Genomic DNA, 22567 nt, shown 5'->3' with positions numbered 1-22567 from the left:
TTTGTGGTAACTTTGTGACGTGAGACTATTTGGGACTGATGCTCTGGGTCCCTTCAGCCAGGAATTCCTGGCCCGCAGTAACTGGGGCAAAGCTAAGGATGAGGTCACCTGGTGGGTAATGAGCTGTGAGCAGAGAGCCTGGCAGGAGCAGTGCCCAAGGGAGGGGAGGAAGAAAGGGAGGCTCACGGAGAACTAGAGGTGAGGAGGAGGCTGGTGCCAGGGATGTGGGCGCACGCTTGAGGCAGGAGCGGTGAATGTGTGAAAGGTTGGGTGGGGTCCAGCATTAAGAAGATGACTTAAGTATCTGTGGATCTTGCAGACAGCACCTGGCTGGCGTGTGTAACAGGAGCCAGGCGGCAACTACACAGGGAAAGAAAGCACGGGCTGTCAGAAAACGTCCAGCTACTTCTTAGAAGGGGAGAGCATTCTTGATTAGTAACTCCATACAGAATACTTTCTTTAGATGACATTTCTTTAACCACAAGGGAGGGACAACAGTGACAGCAAGGACTACAAACATACCCTGAACATGGCCTGGATCAGAAGAAGCTCCTGCTATATCCTGAGACTTGGTAATAGGTAGCATCCAGGAATATCTGTCGTGATTAGAAAATTAGTAGATCAAAGCTGGAACTAACTTTCTATTTTCAACCAAATAGTTCTGTGTCTCTCTGAGAATTACTAAGTCTAGTTAAATGTGCTGTTTCATGTCCTGTCAGAGTCGAGCTTTTCTATGCACGGTGAAGAAAAGCGGGAATGGTCTGGTTTGGGGAATAAGAGTAACTGAAGCTCATCTCTTGCACCTTAGGTTTATGATTTCTTTTTATAACCAAGGTCTTTCACCTTGAATCCCTTAAAAGGAATCTTTCGACAGAAACAGCCTAACTGTAAACTTGATTACTCAGAACAACTAGCAATCGCAGTGAGGGCGCTCCTACACGCAGTGCTTAAGTCAGTTCACTTAATCCTCACTGCAGGGGGCAGGCTGACCTCAGGCAGAAGGCTGGAGGAGCAGGGGACTTGCTGGGCAGAGGGTGAGGGCAGGGTCAGCAAGCAGCAGGGTTGTCCACCTTTCTGACTCTGACGCTCCTCTCCCTACCCATACAGGGTAACTTCTTTATTAGCTCTAGGGTGGATTTCAGAGGTTATACAGTTTTTAAATATAGAATCTTAAAAATTAGTTGTTGTAAATATATTAGCTGTATCTGCTTTGATCTGACATCAACTTGTTTCCCCATATATTGTGAGTGGAATAGTAAAAAAGGTTAAGAGCAAATGCAGAGGCAGGAGAGCCAGGGGCATTAACAAGTGCAGGGCAGATGTAGAGCCTGCAGCGCAGGAGAGCGACCCCTGGGAAAGTGCCCCAGGTAACCCGCTGCTGGACGGCCTGGCTTGTGAGGTTAGGGATGTTTGAGGACTGTGGGATATCTGTATACACTTTATGAAAGATCTTGGGTATGGGATCAACCAAACCCAAGGGGATACTATGTTCATAAATCTTATATACATAGCCTGAAGGTAATTTAATTCAACATTATTAGTGTGCCTACATTTTTGCTGTGACCCCATCATAAGGGTATCATGTTGATATTCAAGTCTTGGACTTTGAAACATTTTAATTATCGTATCAGAGATGCTTAACCTGCATAACTTATTTTTATTAATGAAGTATTTGAACATAAAGTTCAACTCAATTTTGTATAGGGCTATTCAGTTCTGTCCCTGTAGTCAGGCAATGCAGGTCTTAAAGAGGAAGGAGAGGAGGCGGAGGAGAAAAAGCAAGCAGCAATTTTGTGCGTCTATCTTCCTCTTCTTAATATGGTAGCTCCTCAGAAAGCAAAGGGAGGAGTTTGGCTGGAAGACAGCACTGAAAGTATTGGGAGACTTCATACACTCCTTCACCAGAGACCTGGATTACAGCAAGTAATGGGTTCCTTGCTGGGACCCTAAGCCCAGCGAATGTTTCTCAGTTCATAAACAAGGGGATAATAAGATGTCTGTCTTATCCTACTAAGCACATCTAAAAACAAGCACATCATCCCCTCTTGAAGCCATCTTCTTTTCCGTTTAATTCCTATGATTCTAATAATAGCATTCCAATTCTAGGAACAAATATCACCCAACTTCCTCTTGTATTGGGGTCCATGAGTTTGGCATCTGAATGTCCACTTTACCTTTAAATAGCTCTGACCTTGGAGAAGCTATTTAACTTCCCTTCACCTCAGTTTCCTTATCCGTGAAATGGAGATTGTGGTGAAGGTCACTGCTGTTGAAGGCTATTGGAAGGAGTGAGGCACTTCCTGAGCGCATGCCCAGGGAAGCTCCTGGATACAATGCACAACTCTATAAGGACAAGCTATAATCTCTCATATCATCCACATAACTTCTTAGATTCTTCTACTGATTTTGTTGTTGCTGTTATGGCTTTCTCTAAGGTCCTTATTCTGTTTTTAAGGTTATAGTTCTATTTGTGTGAGAGGAGCACTGGCACACGGGTCACGAGGACTGGCAGCAAATGTTGCTGAGCCATCCCAGTGAGCCAGAGCCATTACTTAAGAAACAGCTGGCCATGGCTTTTGCACCTTTAGTATTGACACTAGGAGGCAGAGATAGGTGGATCTCTGTGAGTTTAAGGCCAGCCAATCAAGGTTTACAGAGTGAGACCCTATCTCGAAGGAAGGAAGGCAAGAAAGAAAAAGGAACATTACAGCCAGGTGTGGTGCTGTACACGTATAGTACCCAGCTACTTAGGAAGCTGAGGCAGGGGGCTTACCTGAATGCTCAGCGTTGGAATACCCGAGGCAGCGCACTGAGACCTCATTTCTAAGCAAGCAGGCAACCTTATCTGACTCCTCCCTTGTAACATCCTCCCTACTGACTGACTCCTGTCACTTGACACTGTTGGAGGGATTGTGGAACCAGCTGTTGGCCCAACAGCTTCCTGGCCACAGTGGAGACAGGAAAAGCTCTGCTGGGCCAGTTCTGCAATATGCTGCCTACTCTAGAGCCAGCCACTATGGGCCTTTCTGGTCCTTTCAGCAACATTTGTAATTTCGTCATTTCCTGGGCAAAGTCTTTTCTTCCTCCCCCTTCCTCCGCTTCCTTCTCCTTTTCCTCCTCTTCCTTCTCTTCTCCCTCTTCCTCCTGCTCCTCCTTCCCTTCTTTCCCTCTTCTCTCTCTCTCTCTCTCTCTCTGTCTCTCTCTGTCTCTCTCTCTCTCTGTCTCTCTCTCTCTCTGTCTCTCTCTGTCTCTCTCTGTCTCTCTCTCTCTCTCTCTCTCTCTCTCTCTCTCTCTCTCTCTCTCTCTCTCTCTCTCTCTCTGTCTCTCTCTCTCTCTCTGAGACAGGGGTTCTCTGTGTAGTCCTGGAACTCACTTTGTAGACCCAGCTGGCCTCAAACTCAGAAATCTGCCTGCCTCTGCCTCTGCTTCCTGAGTGCTATGAAAAGGCCTGGGCCACCACCTTTTCTTTTTCTTTCCTCTTCTTTTATTTTTAAAGTACAGGTTCTCCCTGCATAGCTCTGGCTGCTGTGTAGACCAGGCTGGTCTTGAACTCAGAGATCTGCCTGTCTCTACTTCTCAAGGGATAAAATATAAAACCTCTTTCTACTTAAAAGAACTAGTTTCTGTCATATCTAAGCTTTATTAAAGAATATAATACTCAGGGACTGGAGAGATGGCTCAGCAGTTCAGAGGACCTGGGTTCTGTTTCCAGCACCCACATTACAGCTTACGACTGTCTGTAACTCCAGTTCCAGGGGCTCCAGTGCCCTCTTCTGGCTTCTGTGGGCACCAGGCATGGAGTGCACTTACATACATACAAGGAAAATGCTTATAGACATGAAAGAAAAATAAGTCTTAAAAAATACTGAACAGTCTGTCAGGTATGGTATATTTTCCTGTTTGTCTTTAAATCGTTTAAATTTTCTAATTTTTATTACATATGTGTATATTGTGTGAAGGCATGCATGTGTGCATGTGGCTGCCCATGGAAGACAGAAGACTGGGTCCAGGTAGAGCTGGAGTCATGAGCAGCAGTGAGGTTGCCCAATGCAGGTGCTGAGAACCACGTTCTGGTCCTCGAGGGATGAAGTACTCTTTCTTTTGTCCTAGAGCTCCCTCTGTAGACCAGGCTGGCCTTAAACTCACAGAGATCCTATTGCCTCTGCCTCCTGAGTGCTGGTCTTAAAAGTGTGGGCCACAGTTGTCCCAGAGCAAGTCACTGTAACCACTAGTCCATTTCAGTCCTTTCACTCCTCCTTCCTTCCTTTCTGGTGTGTATGTGCACGTGTGTATGTGCTCAGGCTGTGCCACAGCATACGGAGGAAGGGTCAGAGGGCAGCTTTTTGAATTAGTTCTCTCTTACCATGTGGGTCCTGGGGATTGAATTCAGGTCACCAGGGTTGTCATTCAGTGACATTACCTGCCACCACACTGGCCCTGATTGTCCTTTGATATTGTCCACAGTAAATTTTAGTTTTGTTAAACGTATAAGGAATTTCCTTTATGGCTTTCCTCACCGTAGCTTGAAACCTCATACAGAAGATCAGGATCGTATTTGCTGCACCTCATCCTGTTCCTTTAAAACTACTTTTCAAATTTCAAGTGGAAGGGACGCTGTCAACCACTGAGCCACCTCCCCAACCCCTAAACCTTTTTTAAAAAAAAAGACAGAATCTCATAATGTAGCCCTGGCTGCTCTGCAAGTGGTCAAGTAGATCAGGCTGGCCTTAAACTATCTGAACGATGTCTGTCTTTGCATCCTGAGTGCTGTGATTAAAGATGTGTGCCGCTATACCCGGCTTCTTATTGTATTATTTTGTTAATATTTATTATATGAAAATGTTATGTTTACTATTAACATATTAATATTTTTATTTTATTAATATTTAAATTAAAATTGTAAATGTTTTGAATGTATTGATAATAGTTTAATCAGAGAAGACTCCTTTGAAATACTGATGCCAAACCTACTTTTTGAAGCAGGGTCTTGTTTTAAAGTAGGCTGGTCTTGAATTTAGAATCCTCTTGCTACAGCCTCCTGAAAGCAGGCTTTACATTTCCACATTTAAGTATGTCTCTATTTGTTCCTGTTCCTCCCCTCCCACCGCCTCCTCTTCTTTCAAGGCTGTCTCCCCTAGCCTGGGTTGGCTCAGTTTTTCTGGGTAGCTGTGTATGGCCTTTCATTTGATCCCCTCACTTCTACTTCCCAAGTACAGGGGTCACAAATGTGCACTCCTCTGCCTGGAACCATCTGTTCTTTTTTCTTCTTGTCCTGCCTCTTCCCTTCTATCTTGAAGTAGACCAGACTTCTTAAGGGATGAATTTGAGGATGGTTTTAAAAAGCCATTGTGGCCAAGTGAGTAATATGACTGCTATTTCAGAGAACCGGGCTCAGCTCCCTACACCACACGGCAACTCACAACTACCTAACTCCAGCTCCAGAGAGTATAACGCCTCTGGCCTCTGGGGCAGGTGCGCTCTCTGTCTCTCTTTCTCTCTCTCTCTCTGTCTCTCTCTCCCTCTCTCTGTCTCTGTCTCTCTGTCTCTGTCTCTGTCTGTCTCTGTCTCTGTCTCTCTCTCTCTCTCTCTCTCTCTCTCTCTCTCTCACACACACACACACACACACACACACACACACACAGAGTTAAAACTATTTTTAAAAATAAGTAGAAAAGCCACTGTGGAGAACATTGACTCACAAAGGTAGCTGATAGGGGGCTAAGTCTGACTGGACCGAGTCGGATGGCCAGGGTCACCTGCAGCACTTTGCCCCGTGGTGGTAAACAGTCACAGTGATCCAACATTGCAGGAAGGCAAATGGGAAGAGCGGCTGACAGGGCAGGTTAAACTACTTGAAAAAGGTGAAGTAAAAGTGGGCCTGGTTAGGAGAAAGCTGAGACTTCAAGGACTATGTCATAGGTCCAAGAATAATGATATGTAAGTAGATGAGAAAGCAAGGGGCAGAGCTGTGGCAAAGGGGTGTCCTCTATTTCATATCACAGAGGAGGCAGGTGCAGAGACTGGGGTCACCCAAGGGTGACAGGGGAGGGTCTCTGTAAGCATGGAGTCAGGGTCTAGGTAGCACGGGTGACCCATGGTGATGGCAGGCTGGAGCCAGTGAGTTTTCAATACGGGAAGCAATCAAGAGGTGAAGACTTAACAGTGGACATTTTGATACCTATTTTTTTCTTATCTAAAATTTTTACTTATTTATATGTACTATATGTGTGTGCATGTTGGGGGTGCATATGCAACAGCATACACGTGGAGACCAGAGGACACCCAGAAGGTGGTTCTCCCTCTTTACAACGTGGATCCTGGGAGTCCAACTTAGGCCGTTAAGAATGGCTAGAACCCATTCAGTTATGCTGCTAGCCACACAAAAACTAATCTCCAAGGGAGAGACGTCAGGGATCTGAGCAGGACTGCAGGAGCCTTCAGGGATGCCATCTCTTCTGGGTATTGAGCCCAGGATTCTAGCATTGAGCTATGTCCCAGTCCTTCCAGGCTTGCTCTCTGAGACTACCAAACTGCATGGCCATACGTCAGTCATTCTTGCTCTACCAACTTAGGTTTTGTTTTTCATCATAGAATATGTGCTCCAGAGACATACTAGGGAGACAGATATAGATATAGAAGAAACAAAGAAAATGCTTATTTCTAGGAAAACCATAGTTAACATTTAAATTCTCTTACTACATGGTTGGAATTATATTACATGCAGAATTTGATATTTATTCCCTTAAGACTGGATCACAGAGATCTGTCCATTATCCTAATTAGGCTCTCGACTACTGTGATGGAAATACCTTGAAAGCTTGAGAAGGGCTCATTTCAGCTCCACATCACAGGCCATCACTGAGGTCAGTGCTCTTAACCACTGAGCCATCTCTCCAGCCCCCTATTTAGGGCTTTTCAAAACAGGGTCTCTGTGTAGCCCTGGCTGTCCTGGAACTTGCTCTGTAGATCAAGCTGGCCTCCAACTCAGAGATCCGCTTGCTTCTGTCTCCCAAATGCTGGGACTAACCATGTGCACCACCGCCTTCTCTGGTTCTGCCTTCCTATAGTATCCAGGACTGCAGTCCAGGGGTGGTGCTGCCCATTGTGGGCTGGGCCCATTCATCAGTCAATCATTGAGAAAATGCACCGCAGTCTTGCCTACAGGCCCAGCTGGCGGGGTTGCCTTCTCAGCTGAGGTTTGTCCTTCCCAAAGGATGACAGCCTGGGCCAAGTTGGCATAAAACTAGCCAGCACACCTGTGGTGGTTTAAATATGCCTGGCCAGGGATGACACTATTTGGAGGTGTGGCCTTGTTGGAGGAAGTGTGTCACTATAGGCATGGGCTTTAAGACCCATCCTAGCTGCCTGGAAGTCAGTCTTCTCTTGACTGCTTTCAGGTAAAGATGCAGAGCTCTCAGCTCCCCCTGCACCAGGCCTGCCTGGATGCTGTCATGCTTCCACCTTGATGATAATGGACTGAACCCCTGAACCTGTCAGCCAGCCCAATTAAATGCTGCCCTTTAAGAGTTGCCTTAGTCATGGTTTCTGTACACAGCAGTAAACCCTAAGACCACACCCATTGTCGATGTACAGAATATTAACACTCAGTTACGTTTAGATGAGGAGGACATAGTTACTGTATTCTTTCAGATTTTTCCTATAGATTAGAAATTTTTAAAAATTAAAGTTACCATGCACTGTTGAAATGGTCAGTGGATAGAGGGGCTTGCTGCCAAGCCTGATAAACTAAATTCAATCCCAGGGCCGCTCATGGTGGAAGAAAACAGTTGACTTTTGCAAGTTGTCGTCTGGCTTCCACATATGTGCTGGGGAATGAGGGGCTTAACATTTTTTAAAGATTTATGTATATGAGCACACTTTCACTGTCTTCAGACGCACCAGAAGAGGGCATCGGATCCCATTACAGATGGTTGTGAGCCACCATGTGGTTGCTGGGGATTGAACTCAGGACCTCTGGAAGAGCAGTCAGTGCTCTTAACTGTTGAGCCATCTCTCCAGTCCAAAAAACAAAATTTTAAGCATAAAATTTTGGTGGAGACAAAGAACGGGAATGTGTAGAAACAGTAGGAGGCTCATGAGGGTTTTCAAGTTCAGTTTATATTCATTTGTGTGCTTGTGTGTCTGTGTTGCCCTTCGCAACAGTACTAAGTTGTCTCAACTGTCAAGCTATTCAACCCCTCCATGTGATTTTAAAGAGGTCGATAATATTATATTTACTAAGTTGAATGACTGATAAATGTTCATTTTATTATTATTACTTATAGGTTTAAGTAAAAACATTACTACATCATGTGTATTTGCTGTAATTATGCACACACGTGTGTTGGTGCACGTAGAGGCCAGAGGTTGAGATTTTCTGTCCACCGTGTGTTCTGAGGTAGGTCTCTCCCTAGACTCTTGCTGATTAGACTAATCTAGATGGCCGTCCAATTACAGGGATCTACCCGTTCTCCCTACTCCGGAGCTGAAATCGCAACAGTCTGCACAACAGCGCTTGGCTTTTTAAGGGGGAGCTGGAGATTGAACTCATGTCCTCATGTTTGTGTGGCAAGCAGTTTTCTACCTGGGCTACCGTAGCCGCACACATGAAGGCTTGTGGTGAAGCTTGTTGCAGAGAGCCAGATCTCCTTTCCCCTCAAAGAGTGCCCACCTTTTCTCTAGCAAAATAATTTATACCTTTGTATAATCTGAAAGGTTGTTAACTATTGTTTCAGCGACATTTCTTGAATAACCTTATTATTGGCTTAGGAGTCTCCTCAATGTTTCCCTTGCTCCTTATTCTACACTGGGGAGGTCTCTCAACCTCTGGTTTGTGTTGTTATCATTTCAACACTCTTCCAATAGAAACAAGAAGTACTCACCAAGAGATTCCAACCTTCCTTACTTTTGGAAGTATAGAAAGAGATGCCCACACTGAAATTGATAGTAGGGACAGGCATCAGAGACAATGAAACATAGAGGCACTGACAAAAGGCTCAAGGACAGAGAACAAATGGCAAAAGAAACACAGAGGAACCTGTGCACACAAGAGAGACAAGAATGGAGCAGACAGGGCTGGAGAGATGGCTCAGCGGTTAAGAGCACCCAACTACTCTTCCAGAGGTCCTGAGTTCAATTCCCAGCAACCACATGGTGGCTCACAACCATCTGTAATGGGAGCCAATGCCCTCTTCTGGTGTGCCTGAAGAGAGTGACAGTGTGTTCACATACATAAAATAAATACATCTTTAAAAAAAGAAAGAAAAAGTGATGTTAAAAAACTTGATATCCACACAGATGAATGCGTCTCTCTCTCTTTCTCTCTGTCTCTGTCTGTCTGTCTGTCTCTCTCTCACACACACACACACTAAGAATGGAGCAGACAGAGGAGTGCAGGATGGCAAGCAAGGAAAAAGAGAATCAGCTGCGTATTTCCAAGGCAGAGAAAGAGGAAGGCAGAGTGAAGCAGACAGTGACGGAAGCACTGGGTAAGAAGGGAAACAAGAAATGTTCTAACACACACAGCGCCACACAATCTACCAAGTGCTGTAACATGTGTGATTGCAGGCAGACAGGTTATGGAGGGATACAGGCCAGGCAGACAGAAGGGCAGCCAATCTGAAGCAGAGGCAGGAACAGAGAGGAAGACAGCTAAGAGACAAGACAGAACCAACAGGTGAGGGAAGTTCAGGAAGAAGCAAAATGAGGGCAGTGTGCATGATATGGAGAAGTTTACAGTCTGAGTCTTTGTCTCTAAAATGCATGGAGAAGACACAGAAGAGAGGCTTACTAAGAGTTACTAAGGCAAACTCTTGGACAGACTTAAGAATAACCCAAAGGATCTAGAGCCACTCACCTTTAAGACCTAGGCATGGTGGGTGCACACCTACAGATGTACACTCGGGAGGCCGAGGAGGGTGTTTATTGGCAAAGTGAACCTGGGCCACACAGTTACAAAAGGAAAAGACAAAAATGTCTAAGCAGCCGCCTACCTGCTCCACATGCCGGTAAGTACAGCTTGTATGTCATTCATGACGTCCACCTACATCCTCACGGCAGGTCACTCCCCCAGGTGTGGCCATGTCTTTCCGTGACATAGGTTTCAGTGAAGAGACCAAGGAGTGTGTGCTGTCATCCAGGTAACATCACGGGGTTGACTAGGGGAGGGTGAGCATTTCTGTGGTGGGGAAAGCAAGCAAAGAGCAACCAGTCAGAGAAGATGATACCCGGCTCTGTGAGACCTATGAGGGAGGGTTGGAACAATAAATGGAAAGAGGTGGCCAACTCTGGATAAGTTAGGAAGTCCTGACTTGTGACAGGGCACCCAGTGAACCTGGGAGAGAGGAGAGAACAACCACACCGAGAAATGTCGGGAGTGGCAGCATGCAGGAAAGTGGTGGGGTTCAGATGCGCAGACCTCCCCGGAGTGACATCTAAAAAACGTAATGACTGGCTCTGGGGTGAATAATTCCTGGCCTGGGAGAGAAGGCTATGTGGGAGACTTTTTTCCTTCATTAAAAGCCTTATTTTTAAGAGCACTTATTGTATGAGTGTCTTGCTGCAAGTATGTATGTGCACTACATGTGTGTCTGATGCTCTGGGTGGTTCTGGGTGTTAAATTCTCTATGATGGGCGTTCCAGAAGGGTGGGTGTGCACCACCATGTGGGTGCTGGTAATCAAACCCCAGTCTTTTGCAAAAGCAACAAGTGCTGTTGACTGCTGACCCATCTCTTCAGCCCCTACTTTATTTTTAACCTGTGAAGGTATTTTGCATGTATATCATTCATGCAATACCCAAAGACACCAGAAGAGGGCGTTGTGTCCCTGGAACTGGAATGACAGGTGGTTGTCAGCTACCACACCAGTACTGGGAATCAAGCCTGGGCCCTCTGGAAGGACAGCCAATGCTCTTCATTAGTTAGCTGTCTTGCCGGCCTTAGGTTTCATACATCTAGAATTTCATAGCATGTTTAGGTCTATTTGAAAGTTGACTGAGGGAAAAATACCTAAAACAAGAAGAAAAGCAAGCAGAGATGTGGACAGCCAGAACCTGCTAAGCAGACAGCAAAAAGCCAGGAAAACAGAGACTAGGAAACCAGCAAAAAGACTGAGGCAGGCAGACTGCTTGTGAAGGCAGCAAGGCGGAGAGAGGGAGAAGAGAGAGGGAGAGAGAGAGAGAGAGAGAAAGAGAGAGGCGCCAATGTAAACAGAGGTGAGGGGTAAGGGATATGGTACAAATGCAGATGTTGTCAAGGCAAGGAACACACTGAAAGGCCTGGAGAGGAACTAAGCCCATTAGTGCTTGGTTGCCGCATGACCCTTGGAAGCCCTGGGAAAAACAGCTGATAAGTAGTGTAAAAAGATACAAACTGAACCGTGGGAGAGCAGCAGACAAGACTGGCAGGCAGGCGAGAGGACACAGCTACAAGGAGTCAAAGAAAGCCGAGGAACTCAGCAGAGAAGCTGGAACCGAAGCAAGTACAAGGTCAAGAGGAGAGGCAGACCAGGATGGGAAACTGGCAAGTCCTGGAAAGGAGACAAACCAAGAGATTCAGGCTTTAAACGTGACAGAGACAGGCAGGCGGGGAGACAGATGGCTAGAGAGAGAGAGTGGTGGGCAAACAGCCAGAGAACCAGACAGACAACCAGGGAGAGAGAGAAGCTGCCAGCCAGCGAGGGAGGAGCAGACAGGCAGGCAGGCATCATAACAGAGGCAGGCAGGTAGAGAGGCAGGCAGGAGCAAGGTGAGAAGACACACCAAGAGGTCACAGGAGGCAGGAAGAGCAGGAGCAGCCGGTGCTGACAGACTGGGGGCAGCAGGGTGTGTATGTGATGAACACAGAGAAGGAGCTGAACAAATTAACAAGTGTTCTGCTAAAGAGACAAGGATGTAGGCCTGCACAGGGAGGCACACACTGCCACCGTTAGATACCTACACCTGCAGACCGTGACACATGCAGCAGGCAGGCAGAGGTGCCTGGTACAGGAGAGGCCTCCGGAGACTGTTACCACATGCTGTGCAATGTGGTGGCACACAAGTGGAGACACTCTGAGTGTCAGGATGATCCACACGCGCATACTCAGGCCAAAAAGAGGGGGATCCCTCAAGAAGAGCCATCCGTAAACACAGACGGGAGAGAGAAGTGAACAGAGAGACATGACAGAGACGGACTTCGAAATGACGAAGCCCTTAGAGTCAAAGGTGTCAGAAAAACAGTGTCATCAAGGGATAAAGTGTACTTACAGAGGAGCCCACACATAGGAAGAGGGGATACCCATCCAGACTAGCAATGAGATTGAGAGAAGACAGAAGGAAGTAATATGGGAGCATAGTCTAGATCATTCCACATTTAAAAAAAAGACAGGAACCAAAGCTCAAGGAACTCAAGTGGTAGTGGGGGTGGGGCAGGGAATACAGCATCAATAAGAAACATTTTGGCATTGTAAACAACATCCCGTAGACTATTCCTTTGTTACAAACCCTTCCTTGGTTGTTAGCCACCTTCCCCTCAGGGTCCCTGTGAAAGCTGGGAGGCTCAGAGGGCAGTAGAGAAATGGTTTCCCCAGGCCATGGATGGGGAGCAACAAAGACAGATCAAAAGAATGGGAGGGAACTGAGGGAAGAAAAGAGTCAAGAACAAAAAAAGAAGGTGGAGCTGGGCTATCTGCCCTTCTTGCTTGGCTTCTTGGCAAGTTTTATTCCAGTTGAGCCAGCTCTGTCAAAGCTCTGTAGGAAAGACTTCCTTCTGGACTGCCTGTCAACTGCTCATCTGATTCCTGCTACAACTTTAAGATAAACACTGGGATCCCGTTGTAAAGGATAGGTCAGGGTGGTTCAGTGAAAAGGCCTGAGGTGTTCGCCCTACCTCATTCCTCTCTTCTCAGCTGCCTTTCTCTCCCCGTGCCTCAGTTTCTTCCACTTTTATCAGTGTCGAAGGTCATGGAGGAAGAGGTGTTCGCTGCAACAGGAGAAAAGAATTTCACAATCTTCAGATCTGACCCTCTCCTCTTTCTTCTAAAAATCTGTCCTATTCACCACCAAATTAATTTCTCAAGTCAGATGATTTTACAAGCAAGCAACTGCAGGAGAGGAAGGGAAAAAGTAGAGATAAAACTGACAATTACAAACCACTGAGAATGCTGGGTGAAGGAGAGAATCAAACATGGACTCCTTTGAAAAAAAACTCAATCATCGTATCTATTCATATCTCTCCCCCCCAAAGTCACTAGGATTTCTGTCACTTTTTTTAAGAAAGAAGAAAAAAATCCAGTACCGTTCCTCATTTAAAAGATACGTACACAATTAAATGCATTTTGACTTCAGTGAGGTATGTAGAGAGTTATATATAAACATATATTTCATCTTTTTTCTTTTCAATGCCTGAAGGAAAAAAAAACCTTCACATCAAACCACTCCCTTCTCAAGTATTCAGAAAAAAAAAAAAAAGGCTTTTCTTTAGAGAAGGAAGGTGGGGGGAGGAAGACTAGTAAAGAAAAGAAAAATTCAATCTAGTTGGACTAGTATCTAACTAGTTAACCTTTAACAATTTATGCTGATGTCAGACTGAGCATGAGTACTGATTAATGCCCCCCCAAATATTTTTATAAGGGGGGAGTTAAGTCACAGCAGCCATTTTTGTTTTATGCAGAAATCCTTCATGCCCCCCAACACACACACACACTCTCTCTCTCTCTCTCTCTCTCTCTCTCAATACACAAGGAAAATGTATTAATCTGTGCACTAATCAGTTATGAAAAAAGGGAGAAATTTGTGGGTTTCTGAGTAGAAGCTTAGAGATGAGATGGAACAGGGAGAGGGGGGTGTATGAAAAATGAAATATTAAGCCAGCCATTTTGTTTTAAAAGGGGATTTTACCCCCCTCTCTCTTTCTTTATAGAGGGGGTGGCGGTGCTGGAGGGGGGGTTGTTTTAAAAATAATTTCAAGGCGGCCATCTTAGTGCCTCAGCTCTGAGAAATATTTCTGAGCGCCCCCCTCAGAATTTAAATATATTTAAAGCAACCGAGGGGGGTAGAGAGAAGTCGAAAACTTTTATATACATATATATATAATTTTTTTAAAAAAACGATCTCCCTTTCTTGTTCTCTTGGGAGGAAGGAGAGAAGGAGGAAAAAGTCCTTAAATTTTTCCAAGAACATTTTTGGGGGTAGTGCGGCCCCCCTCCTCAGACGCCGGCCCCGGGGGTGGGTGTTCTGGAGGGGGGTGGCCCGGGGGTTTGGGGGGCTGGGGGAGGCGGTGAGGAGGAGGACGCCGCCGCCGAAGAGGAGGAGGAGGAGGAGGTGGTGGTGGTAGCGGTGGGGGAGGCGGGCGGGCGGTGGGTGGGGGGGTGGTGGGGGGGCCAGAGCCACAGGATGGCTTCCCCTCTGAGGGACGAGGAGGAGGAGGAGGAGGAGATGGTGGTGTCGGAGGAGGAAGAAGAGGAGGAAGAAGAGGGCGACGAGGAGGAGGAGGAGGTGGAGGCGGCCGACGAGGACGATGAGGAGGAGGACGAAGAGGGAGTACTCGGGCGCGGGCCGGGCCACGACCGGGGCCGCGACCGCCACAGCCCCCCCAGCTGCCACCTCTTCCCGCCGCCGCCGCCGCCGCCGCCGCCGCTGCCGCCGCCCCCGCCGCCAGGTAAGCGTCGGTCCGACTCCCGGGGCCCGACCGGAGCCACGGGGCCCGGCACCTACGGTTCTGCGGAGCCGAGGCGAGTCCCGGGCGCCTGGCCGGTCCAGACGGGCCCCACGGTCCGGGCAGCGGCGGCCTCCGGGCCAGGCCTCCTCCCCTCCTCCGCTGCACCCCTCCCCCGCCGCTACCGCGGCCGCCGCTGCCGCCCCGGCTGGAGAGCGCTGGGAGCGAGCTGCGCGCGCGGACCGGGCCACTTGGTCGCGGCTTTCGGGGGAGGAGATTTATTTTTTTCACCCTCGGCTGGGAGGGGGTAGGCAGGAAACGGCCGTGGCGAAGCCAGGGCCCCCTCCCAGGCCGAGCGAGGGACCGCGGAGACCCCGGCGACCGGACGGCGGCGTGGGGGGAGGGGCGCGTGGGGGAGGGGCGGCCGCGTGAGCGCACCTCGGGCCCGGCCCCGGTGGGGTCAAACTGAAGCTGAGTGGGTTCGGTGTGTGGCGCTGACCGCCACCCGACGCCCTCCGCTGGGGACTTGGGCAGGCAGAGGTGGGACGGTGGCCCGCGGACCAACCCCTCCACCTGCAGGGACTTCGGTGCCCGCCAACTTAGGGGTGTGCAGTGGCACGCGGGGGAGGGGTCGTGCGAATGTTTGTAGCGGCTGACGACTGGGGGCAGGTGGTGGCCACACTCCACGCAGACCACTTCCTGGAGTAAGACTTGGACCTACCCTCCACTCCCCCTATCTGGCTGTCGAGATCTCGGGTCACTTCAGATTAGGAGAGACAGGAGAGAATGTCTGGGGAGCCAGATGCCCCCAGCCCCACCCTCGTCATCTCTGCCCCGGGCTCTTTTGTGTCAAGTGCAGCCGCCCCCTCCCCCCTCGTGACCCCGTCAGTCTGGGGTGGCCGAACTGCCCAGCTGTGACTCTCACGTGGCTGCCATTCACTGTCACTCTCTTGATGAAACCACCCACACACCCTGACCACGTTGGGGGGCGTGAACTGCCCACCCAGCTGCTGTCTTGACCGTCACTCAGCACCCTTCTCCGAGATGACAAGTCACCTGGCACTGGAGTAGCACGCCCAGCCGAGCTAGGGACAGGCCCTTATCTGGATCAGTGGCCACCTCTCCGACCACCCTCCAAGTGGAGCGATTTCTAGCTTCTTTAGGATAGGTGTCGCCAACCTCTGATTGGGGACATCCACACCCCCAAGTCTCTGGCGGCAGAGCAGCACACATGCACCAAACTTTAAAACGTTATCTGTAAAACTATGTTATTGACCACTGTGACTTTTTTGTCGCACGTGTTGAGACAGCCTTGAATGTGTGTAAAACAATGTGTTTAATGCTTACTGGGTAAAACCCACCCCTCACCCCTAGCCCCGCCAGGTTTACCTGTAAAAGAGGAAAAGTTTAGAAAAAAGTTATTCCAGCGAGCCGGCAGAATTCGCTTGGAGTGGGGGAAGAATAAAAGGTCTTGAGGAGAGGGCTGCCCGCAGGGCTGCCTGCGGCGAGGTGTGAAAAAGAGGGGAAAGGACTTGTCAGGTGAGTTAGGGGATCGGTACCTCTCGCCTAACTGTTCTGAACTCGGGACCTGGTTTTGATCCCAGGCACTGACTGCCCGTAAGAGAGGAGAAGGAACGAGCCTAAGGTCGAGATGGGTCTTTGTGTGGCGTCCTCCCTCCCCCTTTGCTCTCTGAATCCTTGAGAAGCGTCAAATGCTTTTGAATTTTTATGTTTGAAATTAAATCTCACCTCCTCTGTCTCCCTGGGCAATTTCATCTCCCTTCCAGCCCTCCAAGTCAAAATGACCCAGATACACCCCCTCAGATGACTTTCTGAGGTAAAACTTCAGGAAAATATTTTTAGCGTACTCATTATCCGTCTACCTAAGTGTGGGGAAAAATAAGTCTCCTCTTAAGGAGCTGTGTTCAGGCTGCCCGCCCTCGTCTCTTTCTGGAATATGAATTTGTACCAGTGAGAGCCTTCCATTGTTTTTCAGTGCGACTGCTTTGATTCTCACCATTTTGTTTTACATTCTTACCCAAGACCAATTTTTATCCCTTCCCCCATCGCTCCAGTCTCCTTACATTGTTGAACGTTTAAAATAATTGCATTCGCGTTGGTGGGGGAAGGGAGCAGGAAGCTAAAGAAAAACCTCATTTCTTCTCCCTCCCCCTTCTGGCAAGTCTAGAGAAATAATATAACATAATATATAGATGTGATTCCTTGGGGGGTGGAGATGGGGGAGGGGAAATGATTGTGGGTGGTGCGGAAAATTCTGGTAGTTTCTTTGCAAAAGGTCTGAAAATACAAACCCACCTCCTGCATTCAGTACGCATGTGCGGTAGACCTATTATGGAGGTTCGTTGTGGGGGAGGGAGGGGAATTTGAGAAAAAAATAAATATAAGTGTGAGAGATTGATGGCGAGATTAGGAGAGAGGGGCGGGAGGAAGGCTTTTGCCCAGGCTCCTCCCACAGCCTTACTGCCAGACTCCGCCCTCGCCCTCCCCACCTTCCCGAGATCTGAGCCGGGCTGTGGGAGAGTCTGGGCTCACGGCCAGCTTTGAGAGGCTGCTGAGACAGAGGTTGGGGCTTAGATTTGCTTTATTACCCTTCCTTGCCTCTCCTCGCCATTCTTTCCCTCTGCTGGCCACTGACGTCGGCCTAAAACCGAGAACCTCCTGCCGGTCTGGGTGGGAAATGGAGTTCACAGGCTTCCTCGCCCCACACACCCAGGGTGACCCAGGCGGCCCACTTCCCTGATCCTTAGCCAGTTGGCGTACCCTGGCCTGCCCTTGCCACTTGCCCCGCGGTCTTCGTTTCCATGTTCGTGTTAACCCAAGTCCCTAGAGTTAAGGGGAGCCAGCTGCTGGGCCTGACGTCTGACTTCCTATTGGAGCCCGGATCGGTTTTTCACACACTGCCTCTGGGCAGGCTGCCCCTTTGCATGCCCACACCCCATCCTAGAGAGTCTTTGCCCACAGGAACCCGGGATTGTGGAGGTAGAAGGAAAGGTAGCATCAGGTCGGAATCCCAGGCCTGGGGTGTTAATTGTGGCTAATTTTCCCTTGGCTGTTGAGGGAAGGAATATTGTGTGTCCTAGAGCAAGAGGCTGGGCCAAGCCCTGGCTTTCCCCTCTGGCTGCAGCTCCTTCTACTTGGACAAGACAGGTCTGGCTGGTTAGTCTAGTGACTGGTGGGGGTGGTAGGGAAGCCACAGCCCGTTTCTGTGTGGCATCAGGAAGGCTTAATCTTTGAGAAACAACTCTGGTCCCCAAACACCAGCAGACTGGCAGGGGTCAGGGAGAATGGGGTGGGATATCAGGGAAAAATCTGTCCTGTGTCCTCTGATAGAGCTCTCTGGGGAGAGAGCCAGGGACATAGTTGTGCTGAAGCAGGTACAGGGGTGTGTGTGTGTGTGTGTGTGTGTGTGTGTGTGTGTGTGTGAGAGGGGGGTGGGGGGAGGAAGAGAGAGGATTTGAGACTGCACATGTTAGGTGTGTCTGTCTGTGTTTATATCCTTGTTTGTGTCCCTACAGTCTGTATATATAGATTCGCCAGCATGTCTGGGACAGATTTAGAGATGAAAGGTAAGGTGTGGGATAAAGGTACAGCCTCTAGGAGTAGATGTAGAGGCAGGTGGACTCCAGGCCTCCGGGAGAAGGACTGCTTGGGGAATTGCGTCGACTTCCTTTTGCTGAGTTAGGCTGTGATGTTGGCAGACTGGCCCTGTGGGGAAGAGAGGATGACTGGCTGAGAATCTCTTTTGCTCCAGTGCTGTGTTGGTTGATTATCCAAGAAAATGTAAATAGAGGCCTCCCTCCCACTTGGCAGAAAGGATCTCAGAGCCCCAGGGTGTTAGTGTGAGAACCCAGGTGTCCACCTCTGGCTCTAGCTCCTCAGCATCTGGCTTAGGGAGCTGCCAGCTTGTGTCTCCCTACTCCAAGTGCTGGGGTCAGGCCAGGCCAGCAGCTGGGCATGGCTTCCCCGCTTCCTGGGCAAGCTGCCAGCTGGCAAAGTGAGGGGAGGCAGGAGGAGCCCTGGCGAGCACTGAAAGGACCCGCCACAGGCTGAGCCGGTGGCCTAGAGTCTGGTCCCTTGCTAGTAGGAGGGGAGGAGAGGGAGTGGCTTGGCTGCTCTTCCTTTCTGACCCTTGACCTCCATTCAGAACCAGAGGATCCCAGAGTACTAGAAACATGGTTTGCATTGAAGGGCAGGGAAATGGAGAGGGGTTAATGCCTGGGCTCCTAGAGAGTGCTACTAAGGCTATGGTAAGAAGGGGACAACGAAGGACGTCAGAGATTGGGACCCTCCGAATTTAGGTTTTCTGGTGCTTTTTTTTCTTCAAAGATAAGGATGATATCCGGCTGCTGCCTTCAGCATTGGGTGTGAAGAAGCGAAAACGGGGTCCCAAGAAGCAGAAGGAAAACAAGCCAGGCAAACCCCGGAAACGAAAGAAGCTTGTGAGTATCCTACAGCAAGGCTCAGGAGTCCCCTTTCCAAAGATGACATGTTCTCTATTCATGGCTACCTGGGTAGAGGGGTCCCTAGGGTCAAGAGACTTTACCCCTCTCTCATGCCTCTCTCTTGTCTGCCTCTCTTGGACCTGGAACCCTAGCCTCACTTTCTCCAACCCGGTAGAGTCCAGTTGTCAGTGTAACTCACCCTACCCCTACCATCTGAGGGAAAGAGTTGGAGCACATTGTCTCACTGAGGGAGCAGCTCAGTGCCTTGCATGTTTGAGCCCTGAGTTTAATTCTCAATATAGAGGGCAAAGGAAAACATAGTCTTAGAGGAAGAGTGTGTGAATTCAGAGCCTAGAAATCCTCTGTCTTCTTACTGGGTACTTTATTTAACTCCCTGTGCCTCAGTTTCCTCTGAAAAAAAGTGAACAAATATAGATCAATTGCTGTTTCATAGGGTAGTTGTAAAGATGGAAAGAGATAAAATATGTTTCGTGCTAAGAACAGTTCTTGGCACATGGTGAGAATGAATAAATGTTATTTTTATTTCTCTTCCTTAGGACAGTGAAGAGGAGTTTGGCTCAGAGCGAGATGAGTACCGGGAGAAGTCAGAGAGTGGAGGCAGCGAGTATGGAACTGGACCAGGTCGGAAGCGAAGGAGGAAGCACCGGGAAAAGAGAGAGAAGAAAACAAAACGGAGGAAAAGGGGAGAAGGGGATGGGGGACACAAGGTGAGTAGAGTTAGGGAGTGAGCATCAGAGAGTGGCAGAGGGATGGAGGGACAGCAGAGGGATGGCGGGACAGCAGAGGGATGGAGGGACAGCAGAGGGACAGCAGAGGGATGGAGGGACAGCAGAGGGATGGAGGGACAGCAGAGGGATGGAGGGACAGCAGAGGGATGGAGGGACAGCAGAGGGATGGAGGGACAGCAGAGGGATGGAGGGACAGCAGAGGGACAGCAGAGGGATGGAGGGACAGCAGAGGGACAGCAGAGGGATGGAGGGACAGCAGAGGGATGGAGGGACAGCAGAGGGATGGAGGGATGTTGCCAGAGCTGGGCCTCGTAAGGGATGGGGACTGGACTGTGAGGGGGGCAGGAAATGGATGGATACTAAGAGAGGCATTAAAGGATGATGGGAGAGGAGCCAGGGTGCCCCATCTTACCACCCTGTCCCCCCATTCAGCAGGTGGAGCAGAAGTCATCCGCCACCTTGCTTCTGACCTGGGGCTTGGAGGATGTGGAACACGTGTTCTCTGAGGAGGACTATCACACACTTACTAATTACAAAGCCTTCAGTCAGTTCATGAGGTACACAGAATTGGGAGTCCTTTCAGACAATACTTAATTATTAGGGTGTGGACTGGGCCTCTCTGGAATCTGTTTAAAATCTAAGAAAATGCTTTCTAGAGAAATTCACAGCATGTGCAAAAATAATTTTACACATATTTTCAGTCTACTCTTGGTCTAGGATCTACCAATCCCAGCTATGAGTCCATCTTTCTCTTAGGTTGTGGGACAGAGATCATGAGTCTAATACTAGATTAGAGAATTTTCTAGAACTAGAAGGTAGAAAGGACAGGAAGGATTGAATCTTCTGCTCTGACAGTTCTGATTTTCCTCTCTGTAACTGCTCTAGACTAGACCTGGGTGCCATCATTGGGAATTTTCATTTCAAGTCTTCACGACCCTATTTCTTTTTAAAGATTTATTTATTTATTTATTTATTTATTTATTTATTTATTTATTTATTTATTTATTTATTTAATGTATATGAGGTGCTCTATCTGCATGTACACCTGCCTGCCAGAAGAGGCATCAGATCCCATTACAGATGGTCGTGAGCCACCATGTGGGTGCTGGGAATTGAACTTAGGACCTCTGGAAGAGCAGCCAGTTCTCTTAACTGCTGAGCCATCTCTCCAGCCCCAGAACCCTTTCTTAAGCCACAGTAAAAACAAATCATGCACCGAGAGCAATGGGCGTGAGTTGTGGGACTCTGAAAGCAGAGACTCATGCGAATGCCCCGGGTAGGAGTGTCGTTTTACACAGCAGTTTCGGTGCCCTGGATACACATGCTGAAGTTTAACACAACAGTTTAGTGCCCTACTTTCATCTCGGGCAAGTTACTTAATTTCGTAGGTGCTCGGTTTTCTTTTTTTTGTTTGTTTTTTTTTTTTTTTTTTTGGTTCTTTTTTTTTTTTCGGAGCTGGGGACCGAACCCAGGGCCTTGCGCTTCCTAGGCAAGCGCTCTGCCACTGAGCCAAATCCCCAACCCCGGTGCTCGGTTTTCTTACCTGTAAACTAGAAATGCATGCTTGGTAGGAGCCTGTGTGGGTTTGATGGGAGGCTGAATGCATAGCCCAGTGATGTTGCTACCTCGCCTCGGGGGTATTTGGTAACTGTCTTTGGAAATGTCTTACCTACACACCTGCTACATAGCCTGTTTGTCAGCACTGAGAATCATAGATATCCTAATAAGAGCTGACCACGCCCCCTAGAGGAAAACACGATGTCTGTGTCTTTCTAACTATCCTGAGGGAAACTGCCTTCAGGTTCCCATAACTGAATAAAACGCAGAAAATCAAGGCAAGCATGCCATTGTGAGGGTGGGACTTGACAGGATAGATTTTCCTCTTAACTTATTTTTACTTAGCTCATTACTTAAATTAATATTTTTCTTAATAGGACATATTTTTCCCACCCAGGAATGTTAGCATAGACTTAATTGATACAGGAGATGGCAGTATTCCCAGACCATCTGTGAAAAGTCTGAGTTTTCTGCTTCTATATTTTCAGGCCCTTAATTGCTAAGAAGAATCCTAAGATCCCGATGTCGAAGATGATGACCATCCTGGGGGCCAAGTGGAGAGAGTTCAGCGCCAATAACCCCTTCAAAGGGTCAGCAGCTGCTGTGGCGGCAGCGGCAGCGGCAGCAGCAGCAGCTGTAGCTGAGCAGGTGTCAGCTGCTGTCTCCTCAGCCACCCCCATAGCACCATCTGGACCCCCCCCTGCCCTTCCACCACCCCCTGCTCCTGAAATCCAGCCCCCACCCATCAGAAGAGCCAAAACCAAAGAGGGCAAAGGTAGGACCCTTCTTCTTCCGACCTCTGTACCCTGCTTTCCAAACTGCATGGCTTCATGACTCTATAACCCATGCTTTCCCACCATGGTTGCTGGGGAAGAAAATGCTTCCTGGGACGGGGAAAGTAACACCCAGCCTAGAGCTCCCTGTGGCTCCTATTCTAGCAGGAAGTGTCATGGCCTGTGGACCTTCTCCCCTCCACATTCCCACGCAGGTCCAGGCCACAAGAGGCGGGGTAAGAGCGCCCGAGCCCCCGATGGGCGCAAGAAGCTTCGAGGAAAGAAGATGGCACCACTCAAAATCAAGCTAGGGCTGCTGGGGGGCAGGAGGAGGAAGGCGGGCTCGGTAAGCAACCCTCCCCATCTGCTCAGCACCTGTCTGTCAAGGGCT

General features: G+C 48.8%; 1 protein-coding gene and 1 long non-coding RNA gene across 42 annotated transcripts in view; one reads left to right on the top strand and one right to left on the bottom strand.

Annotated features, from left to right (window-relative positions):
- Window positions 1-15603, bottom strand: part of LOC148002931 (uncharacterized) — a 22013-nt gene extending 6410 nt beyond the window's left edge. For 4 of the 11 annotated variants that reach the window (XR_015631743.1, XR_015631746.1, XR_015631749.1 and 1 more), the window contains exons 1-3: window positions 14694-14893; window positions 12868-12960; window positions 9993-10177 (exon numbers count right to left, since the gene is read on the bottom strand). This is a non-coding gene — a long non-coding RNA (uncharacterized LOC148002931). Of the gene's footprint in view, window positions 1-522; window positions 597-9992; window positions 10178-12867; window positions 12961-13300; window positions 14303-14693; window positions 14894-15355 lie in introns of those variants that run through there. The other 7 variants (XR_015631748.1, XR_015631750.1, XR_015631752.1 and 4 more) reach the window with 4 other exon arrangements.
- Chd3 (chromodomain helicase DNA binding protein 3) overlaps window positions 14362-22567 on the top strand; it is a 26435-nt gene continuing 18229 nt past the window's right edge. For 24 of the 31 annotated variants that reach the window (XM_087571875.1, XM_087571879.1, XM_087571870.1 and 21 more), the window contains exons 1-6: window positions 14362-14637; window positions 18982-19094; window positions 19655-19825; window positions 20279-20403; window positions 21892-22178; window positions 22392-22522. In XM_087571875.1, the coding sequence (XP_087428001.1) occupies window positions 14373-14637; window positions 18982-19094; window positions 19655-19825; window positions 20279-20403; window positions 21892-22178; window positions 22392-22522 (1092 nt within the window). In that variant the 5' untranslated portion in view covers window positions 14362-14372. Of the gene's footprint in view, window positions 14638-18797; window positions 18903-18981; window positions 19095-19654; window positions 19826-20278; window positions 20404-21891; window positions 22179-22391; window positions 22523-22567 lie in introns of those variants that run through there. The other 7 variants (XM_087571860.1, XM_087571863.1, XM_087571867.1 and 4 more) reach the window with 2 other exon arrangements.

Source organism: Rattus norvegicus, chromosome 10 (genome assembly GCF_021556685.1).
Source record: "Rattus norvegicus strain SHRSP/BbbUtx chromosome 10, alternate assembly SHRSP_T2T, whole genome shotgun sequence".
Taxonomy (NCBI): Eukaryota; Metazoa; Chordata; class Mammalia; order Rodentia; family Muridae; genus Rattus; species Rattus norvegicus.
The sequence above is the reverse complement of the archived record's forward strand: the minus strand, read 5'-3'. Positions and strand labels throughout refer to the sequence as shown.